Raw genomic sequence first — 19,717 nt, 5'->3', positions numbered from 1 at the left:
GGTGAGTGATGCCATGTCTTGTCTGCACTGAGGACGGGAAGGTGGCTGTGACGTGAGCGGAGAACAAAGAGCAAAACCTCTGTCCGCCAGAGGATGGAATGCGGCCGTTGGTTTCCATTCACGTCAGCCGGTTGCGTAAGACGGCCCGACCGGTGCGGCCTAGCGGCTCCGTCTCTGTCAGCCTGCCACTCGCACAGCGCGAACCAAACTGCAGGTGTGACCGCATATCACCTGCTCAAGCAAAGAAAAAGGCCGCTTTGAGTTAAAAATCCACCTGCTCTTTGACGTCCGTGCCTGATTCATTCATTGAAGCAGTCTGTCCGCAGGAACTCGGAGGTGAATGCAGAGGCCCAGGCCAAGCCTCAGTGATCTTGAATGGATGTCTTCTATTTTCAGTGACCGCACGGATCCAATAGTTAGAAGCAAATTAATGGAAAGTTACCTGAGCACGGGATTTCCATTACAGGGACTAACTGCTTTCTCTTGGGCGGTCACAAGAAGCACATGAGCACTTTGTAACAAACCACATAACTCTTTATATACAGAATGTATGATATACTGCACTAAACTATATGTAGATACAACAAAGAAAGAAATTACGATTTTCTGATCAGTTAAAAGTTTGCAGTGCAGTTTTTCTTACTCGATTCAGTTTCCATCATAAACAAATGGACTTTTTCCACTCGGCTCTAATGAATTGAACACTGTCACGACTGGTTGCAGGTCTCAGTAACCCCCTCACCAGCTCACCAGCTCACTCACTGATGAAGTTGTTATCTTATTTGTGCATATCCACACACACTCTGTCAAACACACACACACACACGCATAGATACGGCATGTTCCCCCTCCCGTCCCTCTCTCTGTACTGTTCTCTGTGTTCTTTATGGGCCCGGCCAGGCAGGCTGATGCTATATTTAGCACCAGGGGGAAAAGTCAGCGCCCTGTTCTGGTCTCTCTCTCTCCCCCCCACCACCTCGACCCCGCTCCTCAATCCTCACAGGGGCCGCTTGCTCGCTCGCTCTGGGGCCCCCTCCCCTCCCCGGATCACCCGACTCCACCCACCGAACGCTGAGCAGGAAGGCAGGCAGTCATGTGGGATGAGGGTGCAGAGAGGGCGCCTGTCAGATCCTCTGTCCCTTTGATTCTTTCACATCGCTTCTTTGGATCACGTGGAGGCTTTTAAACATAAACAAGCGGCGCCTCAGAGGGTCCAACAGTCCACAGTCAACATGCTACACCCACACACCCACACACACACACACACGAGCACAGCGCCTCACATGCAACACCCTCGCAGCGTCTTTTATCTTCCTCACTCGGCCACTTGCACCCACCAGCATGCAAGGAGTGCACATAGCTCCACAGATCCCACAGATTACCGTGTCTTTGTGTGTGTGTGTCCGTACTGCAGCAGGCAGCTGGTCCACTGATTCTCACATCTGCAGCCCCCCCAAAAAAGTTTTGTCCGAGGAAAAAACGGACAAGTTGCGGAGAAGGGGAGACAATGAGAGGGAGAGGCATGTGAAAACAAACCGAGAAAGGGAGGAGAAATGTGTGAAGAGAGCAGAACAGAAGACGAGAGAATAAGAGAGGATGCGGTAATTAAAGGGAAGAAGCAGGGCGAGGGAATGATGGGTCCTTAACACGAGTTGTAATCTTCTCATGAGCCGCACAACTCCCAGTGTTCGCTTCTCATTTCCCCGTGTTCATTTTGCACTTAGGTGTTGTTGGCTCAGCTCTCCGTGTTGACAATTTAATTAGGATTTACATCGTCCTCGCGCTTTAAATCAAGTCTGTAATATGAAACTTCTAAAATTATTACCGACAGTCCCCCTCGGGTGAAGGCTTGTCCCGCAGACATGCACAGAAACCTCTGGGTGTTCTTGAACCTGGCTCTCAAAACAGGCTTTGTTTGATTCCCTCGCGACTACGATGTGTTCGAACAGGCCCGACTGCTGCCAGCCTGCCGTACGAACCAGGTGAAGTTCAGACTCAAGAGCAGGAATGTCGCCCCACAGTCCCTGCGTGTACGTTGCACTTAACCACCGGTTCTCACGGCAAAAGAAGTGCGACAATACACATTTTTCGAACACCTCAGCCACATTCATGACCCTGACATTCAAATCCAGTTAGAGCTGTTCCCTCTTTTTCAGCTTTCTTTTACTCTGCCAGTTTTCTCTTGTCGTGATTTTACATCTTCGTTTGACATCTAATCTAACATCTAGCCAACGGACACGAGTAGAAGATTAGCCTGCAAGCCAACACTTGCACGTTACAGTGAGAGCTGTAGAAAAATAAATAAATGGTAAATCATAATCTCCGCTTTTTCCAGAGATTTCAACCTCATCTCACGTTCCTCGTTTGTTTGTTGAACGGCTAATTTAACATCTTACCAACGGACAGAAGTAGAAAATTAGTCTGCGAGCCAACACTTGCACGTTACAGTGATAACACAAAAAAAATGGATAAAGATAGTTTGACAATAATAATCTCAACTTGGGGTCAATTTGCTGGCTTTTTTCCAGAGATTTCAACCTCATCACACGTTCCTCATTTGTTTGTTGAATGGCTAATTTAACATCTTACCAACGGACATAAGTAGAAAATTAATCTGCGAGCCAACACTTGCACATTACAGTGAAAGGTGTTAAAAATATAAATTCTTAAAAAAATGAATAAAGATAGTTTGACAATAATAAACTTAATTCAAGGTCAGATCTTTCAGTCATATCTCACAGTCCTCATTTGCTCAGTTTGAAAATGTGCATTTCATAAATGTGCCAAAATAATGACTAGTATGACATCATGTGTTATTTATAGAAAGAAAAACCCAAAATCATGCCTTGTTTTTGTTTTGTAGTGGATCTGAAAAGCATCTTGTAGCTACATGATCACCTCCTTCCTTAATTAAATTTAAAAAAAGGTTAATTATAATGTGATAAACCAATACATTACTCATATTTTATGACTAGCTTTCTCTTCTTTCTTCTTCTTCTTTCCTGTCTTTGCAACAACAGGCTCATAAAAGTGTAGCAACACCTTGTCAGATTCATTGTAGCCCGCAGTTACTAGCTGACCACCTGTTGCTACATTGTAGCTTCACTTCAGGGGAAAGAGACGCACCGACCACGTCCACATGGGCAGACTGCTGACGTCACACAGCCCGCCCTATACTCGTCGCTGATTGGACGACGGGGGTTAGGAGAAGGCGGGCCTCGTGTGAAGTCCTCACAAAGATTTTTTTTATTTTTTTTTTCGCTGTTATTCGCGGTGCAGCCTGGGATGAGAGGCCGGTGAGAGGCGGACAGGACGCGCCGTAACCCGAAGAGACACCGAGAGAGAGATTCTGCCGTCACATATTCATGTTTTAAACTATGGTGGGAGATTATTGCTCCTTCTCTGGAGATAAGACGGACATGCACTCTCAGAGAAACTCCAAAAACGGACTAAGTTGCAAAATGGTGCTTCAGGCAGTCGGAAAAGTTCTCAGGTAAAAAACTCTTGAGTTGATTTAACTTGACAACGTGACGAGACTTGACTGTGAACGTGATATTTTCTTATATTTATATATTTACAAAGCGTCGACGGAGCGAGAGAGACACACAGCCACATTTCTGTTCATATAAAAACTTATTGCTTCTTTCCTAAAGTTAACTTTATGTTCCCGTCGTCGTATTTTATATTTCCATGTTTTATTACAACGTTACAGACGTACAGCGACTTTAACAGATTGAATACACATCGAGGACGTAAAGCAAGGGTGCGTTCACGACCCCCCCCCCATCGCCTGATGTTTAAAACAAACTTGTGTTTTAAATGTTTAACTCTGCATTCATCAGCTCGAGAAAGATGAGTAGTGGTTGTGTCCTCTCACAGAAGTGTCGGGACCCTCATGTTCACAGCAATTCATCAGCCTGTGGTGATTTGTGGGGGTCCGTGAATGCCTCATTCCTCTTGCTCCTGCAGCAGCTCTCCACTAACAAGACTCAACAAGAGCAAGAGAAATGTGAGACTGTCTCCTCATCTGGTCTGATTCATTATTCAAGAAGCCTGTTAAGGTTTTAGCTTTGACTCTTTAGAGGGGAAATAGTTTTAAATCACAGAGCTCAAATTAAAAAACAAACAAAAAAAAAACTGTTCCTGTTTTAATTGAATGGTTTAAAGCTCACGTTATGGTTAGAGTTTAGTGTAATGTGACTTAATCCAAACTGATTCCCATCTGAGCCTCCTATTTACACTGTAGCCTACTCCATAACATGAAATTAAAGAAAGTACACTTCACACACACTTTGCTTTCTTAGTATGTTGACCTATATTTGTGGTAAATAATGTGGCGTACAAATCGGTTGTTTCATCAGCCATGTAAAAAGGCCTTTACACGACTAAGAACGCGTAAGACTTAAAGAATGCTTGACCCAAATCGGAATGTTACCGGCGTGTTTGTGTGTCACACAAAGTGTTTGACACAAACAACTGCGTGAAGAATCGGTCGTTTGGAGGAAAAACCAGTTAGTGTGCGAGGCAAATGTTAATCCAGTTTATACATGTGTAATCACACCGTCTGTGTCATGTGAGCAGGACATGATGAGTGTCTTCCTCCAGGGGGGAGAGAGAGAGAGAGAGAGAGCATCCTCTTAATGCTTTTTTGTGGAGTTTCCTGTTACCTTTCAAGTCTGGGGACAGGTGTGTTTTCAAGTTGTCAGCCCCAAAGGGCAACATGCCTCAACGACCTGTTGGAAGATGTGTGAAGAGTGACGGGGAGGAGAAAAAATATCCACCATCTTAAGATCTCTTTAACAGATTGCGGGCAGGATGTAATGGATGCAGCAGAGGAGTGTCATGGTACAGTAGATTGTTTTGTCTGTTGCAAAACCTGCGACAGGTAGAGACATGCTCAAGCGCCTCAGGTTTTTACCCGGAACTGAACCGCCTTCATTTAGCTGGAAATACACCTTTGATTTATTTTTGGGAAGGACGAGAGGAGGGGATTTCCACAAGTTTGACGTCTTGAGGAAAAAATGAACAAAAAGCACTTCATCAGAGTTAACAAGGATGCATAGTTTGGGGTTTTATGAGGGGGTGGGGGGATGCCGTAGAGCTGTTTATAGCTCCACTTTCAACCAGTTTCCTCCTGGTGTGAATGCTTCGGTGCCCTTGGCGTGACTGCAGGTGTCCTGTGTAATCTCGACACCTTTTTCAGGATTGTCTGTTTTGTGTTTCTTGAATAGCGTGAGGAGAAAAATCCAGACTAACACGCAGCCGGTTCCCTCTTTGTTTTCCATTCAGATGGACTGATTGGATCAATGGGAGTGTAGAGAAATCTCATTTAGCTCTTCAGTCTCATCGTCCGCATCAGTCGCTTCCTGTCGGGCAAATCAATGTCGAAGCGAACCACCTTCCAGTGAGGTAATATCAGCGGAGTGTTTGAACAGCGGCTCGACCTCGTCTCGTCCCAAACTCCCCCCCCCCCTCTCTCCTGTCACACGTGTGCGTTGTGATGTTGATGAGGCTCCATTATAGTGCCGGCAGGGGGTCCTTCCATACTCTGCGGGCCTGAGAGCCACTGAATGGGATTTAGCGCAGAATGACAAGGGGAAGAGGAGGCGGCCAGATCTGTGCCGGGGTCGGGTCACTGGTGTGTTTGTGCATGTTCAGACCGGCACCTTGGCTACAATCCTCATTTACTGATTTACAGTGCTGCTGACACCCACAGTGATGGAACTGATTAAGTGGTGGCAGTTCTTTGTTTTTTGTTTCCATCTTATCTCTTCACTCCAAAACTAAAACTAACAGGTTTTTGTGTGTGTGTGTCAGAGCTCCTTTTTTAAAAATGACCCAGAAACTTTGACGGAGCAGTTGCTCTTTGGACTTGAGCACCGCGAGGCAGAACCTCTGGTTAAGTCCATCCTTAACTCTGTCTCTTTTTAGACCCGTAATGGCCGCTGCGGTGCAGCTCCGCTGTGCTCAGGCTGCCTGCTCCCCCTCTGTCTGTGGTTTTTCGGGGAAAAAAGCCATTGAGTCTATTCAATTTGAATCCTGAAATAGATCAGGAGGCCGTGCTCGGGAGAAAACCGATCTTCCTGACTGATTCTACTCTTTTTACAAAATGGCAGAGTTCATTCACTCAGCTGAAGTCCTATCTGCTGAGATCGGAGCGATATCCTGTTGCTATTGATGTTTTATAGCCATTTCTTAAACCCTGAACAAGGGGTTTGTCAATCAGTTGACAAAAGGAGTGAGCAGCTTCCTGACATTTGATTGATTCTGTCTCTGACCTATCAGGTGTTTGTTTGGAGGTCAGCTTGGTCAGTAAACCAGTAATGTATTAAGACCACGTGCAGCTACATCTTCCAGATTATGTCCTGTAGCTTAAAAACGCTCTTTAATCATTTTCTGCCTTTCCTCTGACAGTATTTGGCTCCGAGTGCCGGCTGCAGAAGTCAGAGCAAATCTCTCGGATCACTACGAGCACCCGCCATTTTTATTTTTTTTTTTATAGTAGATGATCGACTTCTTTTGTTGGACGGTTACATGTGCTGTTCACCCCAGCGGATCACATTAACTGCATCCATATGCCAATAGCTGGATTCCTCTGCTATCCTGAAGGCCAACTCAAGCAACAGTTGTGCAATATCGGGTTTGGCAGGAGCAGCAGGCTTAAGGGGGAAAGTCATTACATGGGTTTTGTCGAACGTGCTTCGGAGTTAAGTTGTGTTCAGTCAGAGAGAGAGCAACAAATCAGAATCCAAGACCTGCGTGTTTTGGTGTTCAGTCAGCATATGTGTGAGGGGGGGGGGGGTGCACAGAGGGAAGAAGGAGCTCTTTAAGACCAAATTGTTGTATTTTAGACAAAGCAATTAAACTAATTCTCCAGCATAGCTCTGTAATGCGGCCCCGAGTGATTCCAGGATTAATTGGAACCACGTTCGTGTAAGGAGTCGATCTTGTGGTTGTACCTGCCAGAAGGCCGCTCCTCCTTCCACAAGCTTTTTATTTTGGAAGCAAGCGTGTTCAACGTTCAGCAGCCTGCACACAGTCAGCTTAACGTACAGCAGCTGATACATGCAGCCACAGAGATGTGTGTTTGACACGCTTTAATCAACGCTGCACACAAAACGGAGGCTCGCCCGGACACGCACATGCTCACACAAACACACTCTGGAGGCCCAGACAGGACTCTGTTCTTGTGGACTTTCTCGAGGTCTCTGGTGGGATCAGGCTCGTGAGTGACGCAGCTGTTGTGACCAGCTGGAAAGGGGAAAGGGGGTCAGGGGGGGGGCTACAGCCAGAGACATGTGTGTGTCTGTGTGTGTGCAGCTCTTTGTGTGAGTTGGGTGCTGCTGATAGTGTACATGAGGAAAGGTAGTGAGTGAAGACATTTGCTCGGGTGGGGGGGGGGGTGAGAAAAGTGAAAGGGATAAGAGAGTGGCTAGCAGACGGAGTTGAACAGCTGTCAGGTCAGTCACTCCTCAGCGCTTCAGCACTGACCTCCGTGTCACCCGACTACACAACCCTGTTTCCTTATTGTATGTAATTGCAGATAAACACCAGCATGTGCGTCTTCCTGCTTCACGCCCTCCGGCTCAACTTGAAGGGTTCAAAAGACATCCGTTTGCGGGCACGTGATTTGTCTCATGGCTCTCGGTTGGACTCATGTTATTCCACTGAGAGCCTGACCCAGGGTGTTTCTAGATTGTGGAGTCTGTATCGCAGACTGGTTCCTGTTGGTGCCAGGCAGGCCCGCGGCTGCCCTCCACCCCTCAGCCCGGTGACATGTGCCTGGCCTCAGCTCCCCTCCGCTCCTGCCTTCTGGCCTGCCCTGATCTGGTGAGGAGAAAGAGGCATCTGCTGCCTTTTATGGCAAAAGACTTGCCCGGGAGAACTTCACCAAGAACAGACTAAGCTGTGTGTGTGTCTGTGTGTGTTGTAGTGAGGACAGACTGTGTACGTATGAGGGGAGGAGTGTTGGCACAGGGGAAGTTTTCTTTATCCTGAAATAAACTAATGGCTCCAGAATTTCACCTCCCCTTACCACACAAATGTTTGCAAGAAGCGGAGGAGGCGTTTTGTATGGAAAATGATGAAATTACACAGGGAGAGAGGCAGGAAATAGCTCAGTGAGACAGAATGTTTTCAAAAGGAAAGGAGGGAGGAGAGAGGGAGGTGGGGGCCGAAAGAACCGAGTTGAACCTCTCGCAGGATCGAGCGTTTTGGTTTTTTTTCTTTCTTTCTTCTAAGGGGCTTAGCGAAGCCTTTGAAAAGTTGCGAGAGCTGACGGTATCTGTGGATGAAGCTCCATCCTCTGGTAAAGCTCTTTCACATGATGGAACATGAAGCTCACGGTGCAAAAAAAAAAAAAACCACACGGACCACATGAAGCCGTCTGTAGCCACATTAGCAGGAGGAAAGCGGGGAGACGGAAGCAGACACAGATAAGGGGACGAAGAAGGGAACAAATGCTAAAACAGATGCAGGAAGGAGCCTTAAGATAAAAAAAAAAAGAACAGTAATTAAAGTGTGAGTCAGAGAAGAGGTCATGGAGTGAGGTTAATAATAGTTGGGGACAGAATGATGAAAGGAAAGGGCAGATAGAGATGAAAAGAGAGGGCAAGGATGGGAGGGAACCAGGAATTATTGGCGGTTTGAATGATTATTTTCATTCTCGATTGATCTGTTGATTAGTTGTTTGGTCTATACAACTTCAGAAAACGGAGCAAACTTCTGTCGGCGTTTCCCAAATCCCGAGATGACGTCTTCAAATGTCAAAGATGTTCAGTTTTATGCCATAGAGGAGAAAAGAAACCAGAAAGTATTTACATTTAAGAAGCCGATGTCAGACCGATTAGTCGTTACAATGCTGGTTTGGACCGGTGAGCCTGCAGCTAGGAAAAGGAGAGGACAGAAAGAAATGCCTACAGGCCCGAAGAAACCCAAGAAACAGAAATAAAGAGCAGAGCAACAGGAGAAACGCACTGAAACAGAAAGTAGTCGCTCATAAATAATTAGCCAGCGGTGTAATCTGCAGTGGCCAGAAACAAGCTCGCAAGCTGCCTGATGGGAAGAGTCCCAATACCTTGATGAATCCTTACCCAGCAAACCAGAACCTCAGCGGCGTGTCTCAGTTTTCCACAGAAGGCCCAAAGGCAGTTTGCAGCTAAGCATTTCTCCTGACAGCTAAATTAGATGACAGCAGACATGTTGAAGGGGAGGAGGAGGAGGGAGGGGACTTAAACATTTACAGAGGGCTGCAGGCTCTGTGTGCATCCACATGTTGACATGCCTTCCCTTGTTTGCTGCGGTGGAAAAGCAGGGCGACGCTTCCTGGAGAGGGGGGAATTAAATTGCGAAGGCCTTTTCGAACGCCGTGCTCCGGCCAACAGGCCTCGTGCTCCACAGTCCGCTCATGTTTTGTACGTGTTTATTAGTTCCCATGGATATCAGCTGGGCCTGTGTCGATCTACCTCCTCTCTTCATTCCTGTCCTTCTCCCCCCTCTCTGCTCTCACTTCTCCACCCCTTCTATTCTCAATCCTCCTCCCTCTAAATCTATTTCTGATATCTCTGGCTGGAGTGTAAAATGTAACCCCCCTCCCATATTTCCTGCAGAAACCCCACCAGTCATTGCGTCTGTCTTGTAAAGTCGCAGCAAAGCCCCGAGTGAAAGTGAGAAGGGTTTTTGGCCGCTGCTGGAAAATAGTGTTTATGATCCCCCTCGTCATTACTGCCGTTAGGAGAGCTCTCGTCGGGTTCCTGGAGCCGCCGTCTGTCGGGGGATCTGGAGGAGTGTTACTTTGGGAGGAAAGGGTAGAGCCGAGAACACATGGCTGGATCAGTGTGTTTAGACGGAGGGCTGAGAGCTGGAGACGGAGGGGGGCGAGTGTAAGATGAGCGGAAATGAGGGTCAACGTAAGCGCAGTAAATTCAGGGAGCAAACGGAAACTCCCTTGTCCTTAAGCAAACCCAAACAACGGTAGCAGAGCCAAGAAGAACTGAAGATGTAGGGAAAAGTTGGGAACGGGAGTAGAGGAAAGCCTTGAACAGAATACTAATCAAGTTAGCCAATCGCAAGCGCCAACTTTCAGAGTCTGGGGCTGTCGATTACATTAGTCTGTAGTTTTTTAACGACCGTCCCAGACAATTCTTCCTCTGTGTGTTGGTCTCACTCGTGTTTCGAGTCTTTTAACCTTTGACCCCAGATTGCACTGCCTCCACTGATACAAGCTGATAGCAGGGGGGCTCGGAGGAGGAGAGGTTACGGCCCGGGAAGTGCAGGAAGAGTGTGATATGACATCCTCATGCTAAAACTAGCAGTGGAAGTACAAGGCGCTGGGGACGGCTGTCTGCGCCGAGGCTATAGAGCTGACATTAGGTCAGAGGTTGGAGTTACGGGTCAGATACAGCAACAGAGGACTCTTTGTTTGGTCCGCTGTGAGTTCAGTATTGGGGAAAAATGCAGGAGTTTGTGTTTCATAACTTTTCCGGTTGAGTTTTATTAGATTTGCATAGCAAATAACCCGTCAAGCGACTGTGTTGGCTCAGCATTCGACTTGCGCGACCTGAATGTCTGGTAGGCTTCTGTATATTTTGCAGTGTCGTCTTTCTGGAAAATTCTGAGCACTGAGCGAAGAGTTCACATTGATTCCCGCATTTTTTTTTGTTTTGAAACCTCCCTCTGTAACCTCCTTATTGTTTTATTGCCCTCATCAACTTGTTTGCAGCTCATTAACCCGTCACGTTTCTTCTTCTTCTGTGTTACAGGAAGTCGAAGACGAAGCCAAATGGGAAGAAGCCTCCGACGGAAGAGAAGAAGCAGTACTTGGAGCTAGAGTACACGAAAATCCGCGTGGTGGACTTTGACCTCAAGGAGCTGGTGGTGCTGCCCAGAGAGATAGACCTCAACGAATGGCTAGCCAGCAACAGTAAGTGATGATACGTGTAGAGACGCAGAGCCTGCACGAGCAATTTCTTATGGGCATCGTTAAAAATGTAAAAGACTCTTATTACCTTATTTATTACGTAAAAATTCTTGAGTCGAGCTCAGTGTTTGCTTTGACGTATTTATAGATTTCCTCAAGTGTTTGGAATTGTTTTTTTCCAGCTCGGTATGTATTTATCATCTGGAGATGACAAGATGTTCCAGCGGTGCTGGAGATGCAGCTCTGTGACAGAGCCAAGCCTTTAACATGATCCAGGCCTGGCACAGCGTTGAGCCTGTTCCCAATAACAACACACACACACACACACACACAAACACACACACACACACCGCTTATTTAAACACAATTGTTTACTGCCAGCATCAGCGCAGTGTCTCAACTCTTACTGGAATTTATCGCTGTCGTTATGAGCATCATTTCTGGAGTTCTGTAAACTCGCAGCGTCCCGGCAGCTCGATCGATCTCACGAGACTCTTTATTTTGTCCGTCTCTCGGACTTTGCTTTGGTTACGTGTCCAAACCAGCCAGGTGCTCAGAGGGGGGAAAGAAAAAAACCAAAACAACATTCTTCTTCCGTTTTAGAGTCATTAATCTTTGTTACGTAAAACAGATGGGACATGTTTCCACATTGTAATGTGTTGAAATTGGGAGTTATATAAGCAGGCTTGTATCATCCTGTATCTACCACTAATTGGGCTTTTGCTTTAACACAAAAAAACAGGGATGTGCACCAATGTTTTGAGTAAAGAGTTTTTATTAACCAAATCAATTTGAGTCATTTAATTCTGCCCACATGTAAAAAACCAACGGTACAGAATATTTTCCAACTCTGCAGCTTCGTTTGTTGACCAGGAAAACACAGGACGGTCCTGTGGGAAGTGTTTTTCATTCTATATGAAAAGAGAAGAAGTTACAACTTAAAGTGAGCGAGCTCTTCTACGATTCTATAGGAGATTATTCTACCTTATTTAAGCGTTATTGGCTGCGGTTTAAACAGAAAGTGAACCCTCTGAATCACAGATCCACGTCATGTTTTCTGGAGGTGGAAGAGGAAACAGTAAAACTTCTACCCCTCCAGAGAGTCCAAGTTGTATTATTTTTGGCGTCGCAAAGGCAACTGGATCGTTCCCCGTTTCCTCAGAGTTACAACGACCAACAACACTGGACGAAACATGGTTTTATTTTACTTTTTATTATGACTCGATCGCCAATCGGCCTTCATTTTCCAGGGAGATTCATCATCAGCCCTCAGACAAAACTGCTTTGTTTAAAGAGAAAAAGTACATTTCCATTACATCGTGCGATCAACATTTACATAAAAATCTTCTCTGTTGCCTGTTCAGATGTTGAAATCCAAGTCAAACATGAAACTGTCTGTTTTATTATACGGCTTATTTATTGATTATAATGTTTTAGCTTGTTGTGGCTGCTCCAAAATGACAAGAATGCTTCGCTGACACGTTCAAAGGCTTCGAGCAAATTGTTAGCGAAGAAGAAGTGTCAACACACCAGGAAGATCTCACGAGTCTGCATCTCACACAAACACATTTTTGACTGAGTGGAAACATTTTTCACCTGTAACAGACCCCCTCATTTGCCCAATACTTTGTTTAACAGGCAGAAATACCTGTTTCAGTCTCCAGCGACTGGAGCAACAACTCTCTCAAAGCTGCAGCAACCTCCCATTTTTGTGTTTTTGTTTCTGAGGCTCACACGCTGTTGAACGATGTGTTGACCTGAAGGACACGTGACTATTGCCCCACTGATCAAAGTGACAGATAGATGGATAGTGTGCAGCACTATAGGTGTGTCCTCATCGTTCACAGAAGAACGTGACATGACAGTGACGAGTCGTCCACGTTCGTTTGCTTAAGTATTTGACTGTCCGCTGTGATTTATTCCCCGTGTTAACACTTCTTTCTCCCTCTTGTTTTTTGTCGCAGCAACAACATTCTTCAATCTTATCAACCTGCAGTACAGCACCATCTCAGAGTTCTGCACTGGGGACACCTGTCAAGCCATGACGGCAACCTGCAACACGTAAGTTATCTCCACCGCTTCTGGATTATTCATCGCTCACCTGCCCGGGCTCATTGGTTTATTCATCAGACATCTAGCGTCCCATTGGTTAATTCATCAAGGGGACGGTTCCCGGGGGTCAGCGAGGAACGACTCGTGCCATCAGGTTCATTTTAACTACCCACGCAGTCCATCTTGGAATGTGCAGTATGCAGCTTTAATGTACTCCAGCAGGATGTATATTTACCTAAGAGCCGTGGTGCGTTCAGCGTGGCACCTGTGTGTCTCCGGCCCGCTGCGGCACATTTTTTCGAGGTCCAAAAAACCCAGTCGCCCTAAAACAATGGTCTACTGACGCTTCAGATGTCTGAATCGGAAAAATCAAGTGGTCTACAGCTGTTTTAGCACCACGTTCCTTCCTGTTCTTACAATACCAAGCAGCACACAGAAACCATTTACCCCCTTATTCTGTTGTGCTTTCAGACTTGTTTGTGCCGGAAAACCACAGAAAAAAGATATCGTGTTTACTGGTCAGGAAACTGCAAGTGCTACCGTCCCTGCTTACTGGATTCTCTGTCTGTTTTTGACCTCTTATTCCAGACTGCATGTCAGAAACACGGGAGATTTATAGATTTCTGTCCTGCCCTCCGTGATGGTGAAGTCATTCTGAGTTGTGAATCAAGTTGGTAAAAGTATCCATATGTCAGGGAAAGATAAAAAGTCTAAAACAGCCACAGTGTGACTACGTAGTCTGGCACAAGTAGAACCATGTGTGTCAAACTGTAAATCATTTAGTTTCGCCTCCTCTCAAGATCTTTAACTTCGTCTAACTCGTCCAGTGCAGTCGCTGCGTTAGCCTCAGTTTATATACAATGTGACCGGCTGCTGCTATCTGAAGGTTTCTAATATCACCATACTCACATCATCCACTGTGATCTTCTCCTGGAGCCACAAAAGGCTTCATACTGCTTTATTCACATATGCACCACTACTCCCCAAGACCTGTAAACGCACCTAGATGAGTAAAATTGGTGAAACTGCCCTTTAAAGTCACCCACACAGATTCTTTCACAAATGTCTGTGATGTTTTCAGAGGGCTGTTGCGGCTGCAGTTTTCTCCCAAGGTGGTAAATTGCTACTGTGTACAGTAAAGTAAAGCCCGGCATACCTCTGCAGTAGTTAAACGTTTAAAGATAATCATAACACGGAGGCCTTTTCATGCCGTGTTAACAGAGGGGGAGGTGACTAAATGCAAGTATTTATCTAACTAGTTTGCCCTGTCAGGGCGGGGTGCCATCTTTATGTGTGAGCCCTTGTCTTCATTCCCCCTGTGTAAACTTAAAGGCTGGAAAAACCTGATTACCTACAACTGTGCTCGCTCCACGTCCGCCGTCCCCGGAGAGAAACGGCACAAACAACACAACTCTTGAGACGTGACACACATATGACAGACCTGTCACGAGTCAAGCTCTCTGTCAAAGTGTGGATTTTTCCACTGCTGTCACCTGAAGGCACTGCCTCTGCCCCCACACCCTGAGAACGGTTCGAGGGGAACGCGTTTTGCCTGCGGTATGTGAAGAACGAAGGATTAGTGCAGATGAGCGTGTTTTTGTTTGCGCTGTGTGTTGACCTGTTTAAAACACAGGTTTGTGTTAATGCAGAGGAAAAACACAGGACTGAACTTTATGGTTTGTCTCGTTTGCCTCTCAACTTTCAACAAAAAGTTTAAATGCAGTTTTTGTTTCTGAGACGAGGCCCAACGTTTATGAGAGTACCCTGCCGGGCACCCCACCCTTTCCTGCCCGTGCAGGACCTGGCACCCCCTCCCATCTGTGGTGACTGAGCCACAGTCACAGCAGCGTCAGAAGCCCGGGCCTGAAGGCAGCACTCAGCACTATTTTAGGAAGAAAATGTTTCCATGAGCTATGAGGGAACGGAACCATTTGGTAGCTATTTAGACCCATTTAGTACGGGTGGGTGGACAGATGTGTGTGTGTGTGTGTGTGTGTGTGTGTGTGGGTGTGTGTGTGTGTGGGTGTGTGTGTGTGTGGGAGAGAGGGGGGGATGTGTGGAAATGACCTCACGCTGTACATTAACCTCAGGTTTGGATTTAGTTGGGAAAATACACAGATTAATTTAGGTTTGTTACAAATATCATCAAAGTGCAAACATGTCAAACTTATAGTTAGTTAGTGATCAACATTTTTATGCTTTCATTACATCCTTTAATCATCCGCAGTGTCGCAGGTGCAGCCTGATATCATAAAGCAATTAGGGGTGGGCAAAAATATCGATACGGCAATATATCGCGATACTTTGCCGCCCAATACAATACCGATTTTTCAACTCCAAATATCGATATATCGCCGAAGAGCGACTCTGCTGTGCAGCGGGTGTATTTCTGTAGTAGAGAGAGTGGCTGAGGTTTTTGCAAAATGGATGGCAAGTTAACAACGCCTCCGCAATTTAAAGTTGACGTTTGGAAGCACTTTGGCTTCAAATTTAAGAGAGATAGCAAGAACAACGAGCTGGACAAAGAGAATATTACTGCCCGGAAATTTTATGGGAATTAATAAAATGGAGAGGCTGTTTTGAATGAAATAGTTTTTACTCAATTTGTCCTCCGATCAATATCATCTGATGTACATATACAGGTACTTGTGTTTTCATCTTTATTTATATCGCAATATCGTGATACGTATCGTATCGTGACCAAAGTATCGTGATACTTATCGTATCGTGAGGTTCTTGCCAATACCCACCCCTAAAAGCAATATAATAGTACAACACTTCCCCACCTCCTGCAATCCCATCCTATCACTTTTTTCCGCAGTATTGATAATCAAGAACCAGCATCTTCTTTCTCTTTCTCCTCTGCGTCTGCGAGTCGACACACACCTCTCCTTTCCCGACACAGAGCCGCCTCCTCCCACTCATTTGACGTAAGCCAGAAGTAAATGAACCTCTGCTGTTGTGCTTAACACAAAGTACGCAACCTCGTTATCGTTATCTTTTAATGAGATTTGAGCATCTTGATGCCCTCATCGTCTCGTCAGTTTGTCCCCGTTGTGTCAAACATGGTATTGAGGATTGATATAGTTCAAGGTATTGTATCAAAGTTAGAATTTCACAGGAGAGGAGATCAAACACTAAATAATGAGAAAATAAAAACAATCAAATGAAAACAGTTCATCCTTTTGCAGAACAACAAAAAAGGCAACAGAAGCTTTTAAAATATTAAGTAAGCACAAACTGCATGAATCAAATTAATAATCAGTAAAGATTGTTTGTGTGGTTTTGTATGTGTTTATAGTTTCGTCATGTCTGAGTGGATGCAGGATTTGAGACGGCATGTTTGTAGTTCAGTCAGTCTCTCCCACACAAACACACACTCGGTCTGATCCGGTGTGAGTCAGTGTATTGTAAGAGTCTGGTCCGGGTGCTGTGGTCAGTAGGTCCCCCTCCTGCAGGGTCAGTTATGTGGACGCTTTACATTCCTCAGGATTTGTAATGTCTGACCCGCTGCCTCCCAGACCCGCTCCGCTAACACGTGTACACACATCTCCGCTTATTAATCGACCTTTTCCAGCTCACCGATCGGTCGGCTCGCGTTTCTGCGGTCGCCTGAACCAGTCCTGATTCACTGACGTGTTGCCTCGCTCGTAGCTGCTCGTTCGTGTAGTTTTAAGGTGCTGACCTGCCTACATTTCTATCTATCTGGGTCACCACCTCCGGAAATGTTTGACCAGCAGCGAGACCGGTCCATGGATCAGTGTCCCATTAACGACAGCGGGGGAATTTTGACCCAGTAAGGAAATTAAACCTCCAGGTCCCAGAGTTCAGCGAGTCCTCTGAGTTTAAAACACGCAAACGTGATATCTGGATAAGGATGCGTCAGCGTGAGACACAGGAGACAGTTTGTAGTTTCACCAGGCTGTATCTTCTAATCTTCATTGGTATTTGTGTCAGTCAGTCACTGAAACGTCATGGGGAGCGTGGGTTTTTCCTGAATGAGGAAATGGATCCAGGTGACGAGTCATGTCTCTCACCTGTGTGTTGTTTGTTTGTCTGCTTGAACGAACCACAGACATTCTTAAGAAAACACTCATAATGATTTAATTGCATCGGCAGGTCACGTTTGTGTAAATATTATTTTGCAAGCTGGTGTGTGACAACATTGATTGACATGTTTTCTTCCGTCTCTTCTTTCTGTTTGTAGAATATACTACTGGTATGACGAGAGGGGGAAGAAGACGAAGTGCACTGCTCCGCAATATGTCGACTTTGTAATGAGTCTTTGTCAGAAACTGGTCACAGATGAGGAAATCTTTCCTACAAAATATGGTGAGTATCTCCCTGTTGAGGGGTTTCAGTCTCCTGATGTTGAGCTGCTGCCCCCTGCTGCTTCTCCCAGTGAAGTGTCAGTGAGAGGGAATGAGTTCGGTCAGACTTGTTGTCAGTAAATCTAGCGAACAACGTCAGACAAACTTGTCTCCTCCTCGTTGTGAATCCGTGTCCCTAATCCAGCCTCTCCTGTCCCGTTTGTCTCCCCCCAGGTAAAGAGTTCCCCAACTCCTTTGAGTCCTTGGTAAAGAAGATCTGCCGGTACCTGTTCCACGTGCTGGCTCACCTCTACTGGGCGCACTTTAAAGAGACGGTGGCTCTGGACCTGCAGGGCCACTTGAACACTCTGTATGCACATTTCATCGTTTTCGTAAGGGAATTCAACCTGGTCGACCCCAAGGAGACCTGTATCATGGACGACCTGTCCGAAATCCTCTGCACCCCCGCCCCGCCGCAGCCGGCGCCCGCCCCGGCCCCCTCCACCCCAGCCTCGGCGCCCTCCCCTTCTTCACAAAACCACGTGACGGAGAGATGAGCGGGGGGGCGGCGGCGAGACAGCAGCCCTGGGGGGTGATAGAAGATAAGATAGAGGAGAGAAGGAAAGACAGCCTGGCCCCCTCCCTCGGTGCCAGCAGGACTTAAGAGACCTTCCACTACCCTTATATTTCGCTACGACACCAACCAACCAGCCGGAAGGAAAGGGGGGGAGGGTTTTCGGGGGGTTTGGGGTGGCGGGGAGGGGTTTGTCACGCCAGCAGGAATTGGCGTGAGCGTTCCTCCCATTGGGGCAAATCCCTCCCATCTTCTCTGCAATTTAAACTAGGAACAAAAAAGTATGTGTATGTTTTTATTTTTTTGGTTTTTTGTTTCACTTTTATTTTATTTTTATTTTTTTTTGTTGGAGTTTTATTGAGTTTCATTTTTTGTTGTGGCCGAGGGGGGTGGTGGGGGGGGGGGGGTGGGGGGGTGTGCCCTCACCTCCCTCCCTCCATCCTCTACCTAACATACAGTACAGGCAGGGGGCTCCGCTTTGCTTCAACCTACTTATTGTACAGTGTTGTTAATGTGTGGAGAAGAGGCGTCTCTGCTCACCTGCGGGCTCGTCGCTCCCTCCTTCCTCCTCCTCCTCCTCCTCCTCCTCCTCCTCCTGCAGCGGCGGGAGGCGGCCTTGCGAGCGCACGGCGACTTCCGCTGGACAGTAGGGAGCCACGTTGCTGCCTGACGTGGGCGATACTAGCCAATCACTGTTTGGGTTGTTTATGTGGGGGATGATTAAAGCGCTTCCTACTCAGGACCTGAGAGAATACGTCACTGCTGCCAGAGAGAAGTCACTCTCTCTTTTTTATTTTGTATTTTTATTTTTTTCCATTCTCTGTCCCTTGTTCACCACACTGCTCAGTCCCCCTCGTACAACAAGATGTCATTCGTGTTTTAACCCGTCACATGATCGCCCGGTGTTCCCCTAACAAACATGTCCCAGAGCCCACCTGTAGAGGGCAGCACACGCGCGTAGAGAACGCCTCAGACAGGGAGACGGAGAAGGAAATATAAAGATTGTATGTTAGATATTTAATCTGATCAGAGAGTCGATGCTTTGAGACAGAACCGGTGCCGGCGCGAGGCAGAATCGGAGCCGTCTGCTGGTGGAAGCAGCTCCGTTAACCACCAACACCACCACCAAACACCCACTCCCGCTGCAGAGAAGGACAAAGACATGAGGTAATGTCTGCAGGCCCAGAGCGGCAGAGACGGAGAGAACGAAAAGAGGGAGTGGGAGTGAGACGGTGTGGAGCTGCTCTGCTGTTTAACAGTCACCAGTGCTCCCAGTGCAAAACTACAAGAATCTACCAATTCTGTCTTCTTGTTTTTTTGTTGTTTATTTTTAAATCTGTCCCTTTTAAGATTTGCTTTTAAAAAAAAAAAAGATTATGAGAGGAAGATTTAGGTCAGAAATAATAACAACGGTATCATTACACATGTATAGAAAATGCACAGTCTGCTTGGACTTTACTGTACAAAGAATCGCAAGCGGGTTCTGTCAGACGTAGCCTCTGTACGGAGGAGGATTGGGTTTATAATTCTCCTTTTTTATTTATTTTAATTCTGTTTTTTTCTGTTTTTTTTTCTGTTATTTTTCTTTTTTTTGCAGGGTTTTTCAGTTCTGGCTCTCGTTTTTATGTATTTTAATTATTAACTAAGTTAAAAGCAATTTAATATTTTAAGCTCTGCGGATTATAATCTAATAAAAGAGAGAAATGCCACTTTGTCTCTGCGTCTTTTGTGTTGATTGTGTCAGAAGATTAAAAACGTGTGTGTGTGTGTGTGTGTGTGTGGCCTCGTTAAGATGACGCTCGTCGTAAAGATGAAGTCGACTCACAGTTAACTCATCATGAGGAGCGTCAGTCAGTCTGTAAA

The 19,717-nt window shown here is 46.2% G+C and overlaps 1 protein-coding gene across 5 annotated transcripts in view; it reads left to right on the top strand.

Moving 5' to 3' along the window:
- Positions 1-18,174, top strand: part of mob2a (MOB kinase activator 2a) — a 62,157-nt gene extending 43,983 nt beyond the window's left edge. For 4 of the 5 annotated variants that reach the window (XM_030424691.1, XM_030424689.1, XM_030424690.1 and 1 more), the window contains 4 exons: positions 10,761-10,921; positions 12,883-12,979; positions 17,178-17,302; positions 17,515-18,174. In XM_030424691.1, the coding sequence (XP_030280551.1) occupies positions 10,761-10,921; positions 12,883-12,979; positions 17,178-17,302; positions 17,515-17,837 (706 nt within the window). In that variant the 3' untranslated portion in view covers positions 17,838-18,174. Of the gene's footprint in view, positions 1-3,279; positions 3,494-10,760; positions 10,922-12,882; positions 12,980-17,177; positions 17,303-17,514 lie in introns of those variants that run through there. The other variant, XM_030424688.1, reaches the window with a different exon arrangement.
- The last annotated feature ends 1,543 nt before the right edge of the window (positions 18,175-19,717 follow it).

The sequence above is a fragment of the Sparus aurata genome, chromosome 8 (genome assembly GCF_900880675.1).
Source record: "Sparus aurata chromosome 8, fSpaAur1.1, whole genome shotgun sequence".
Lineage (NCBI taxonomy): Eukaryota > Metazoa > Chordata > Actinopteri > Spariformes > Sparidae > Sparus > Sparus aurata.
Note: the sequence above shows the minus strand (reverse complement) of the source record. Positions and strands in the feature narration are given on the sequence as shown.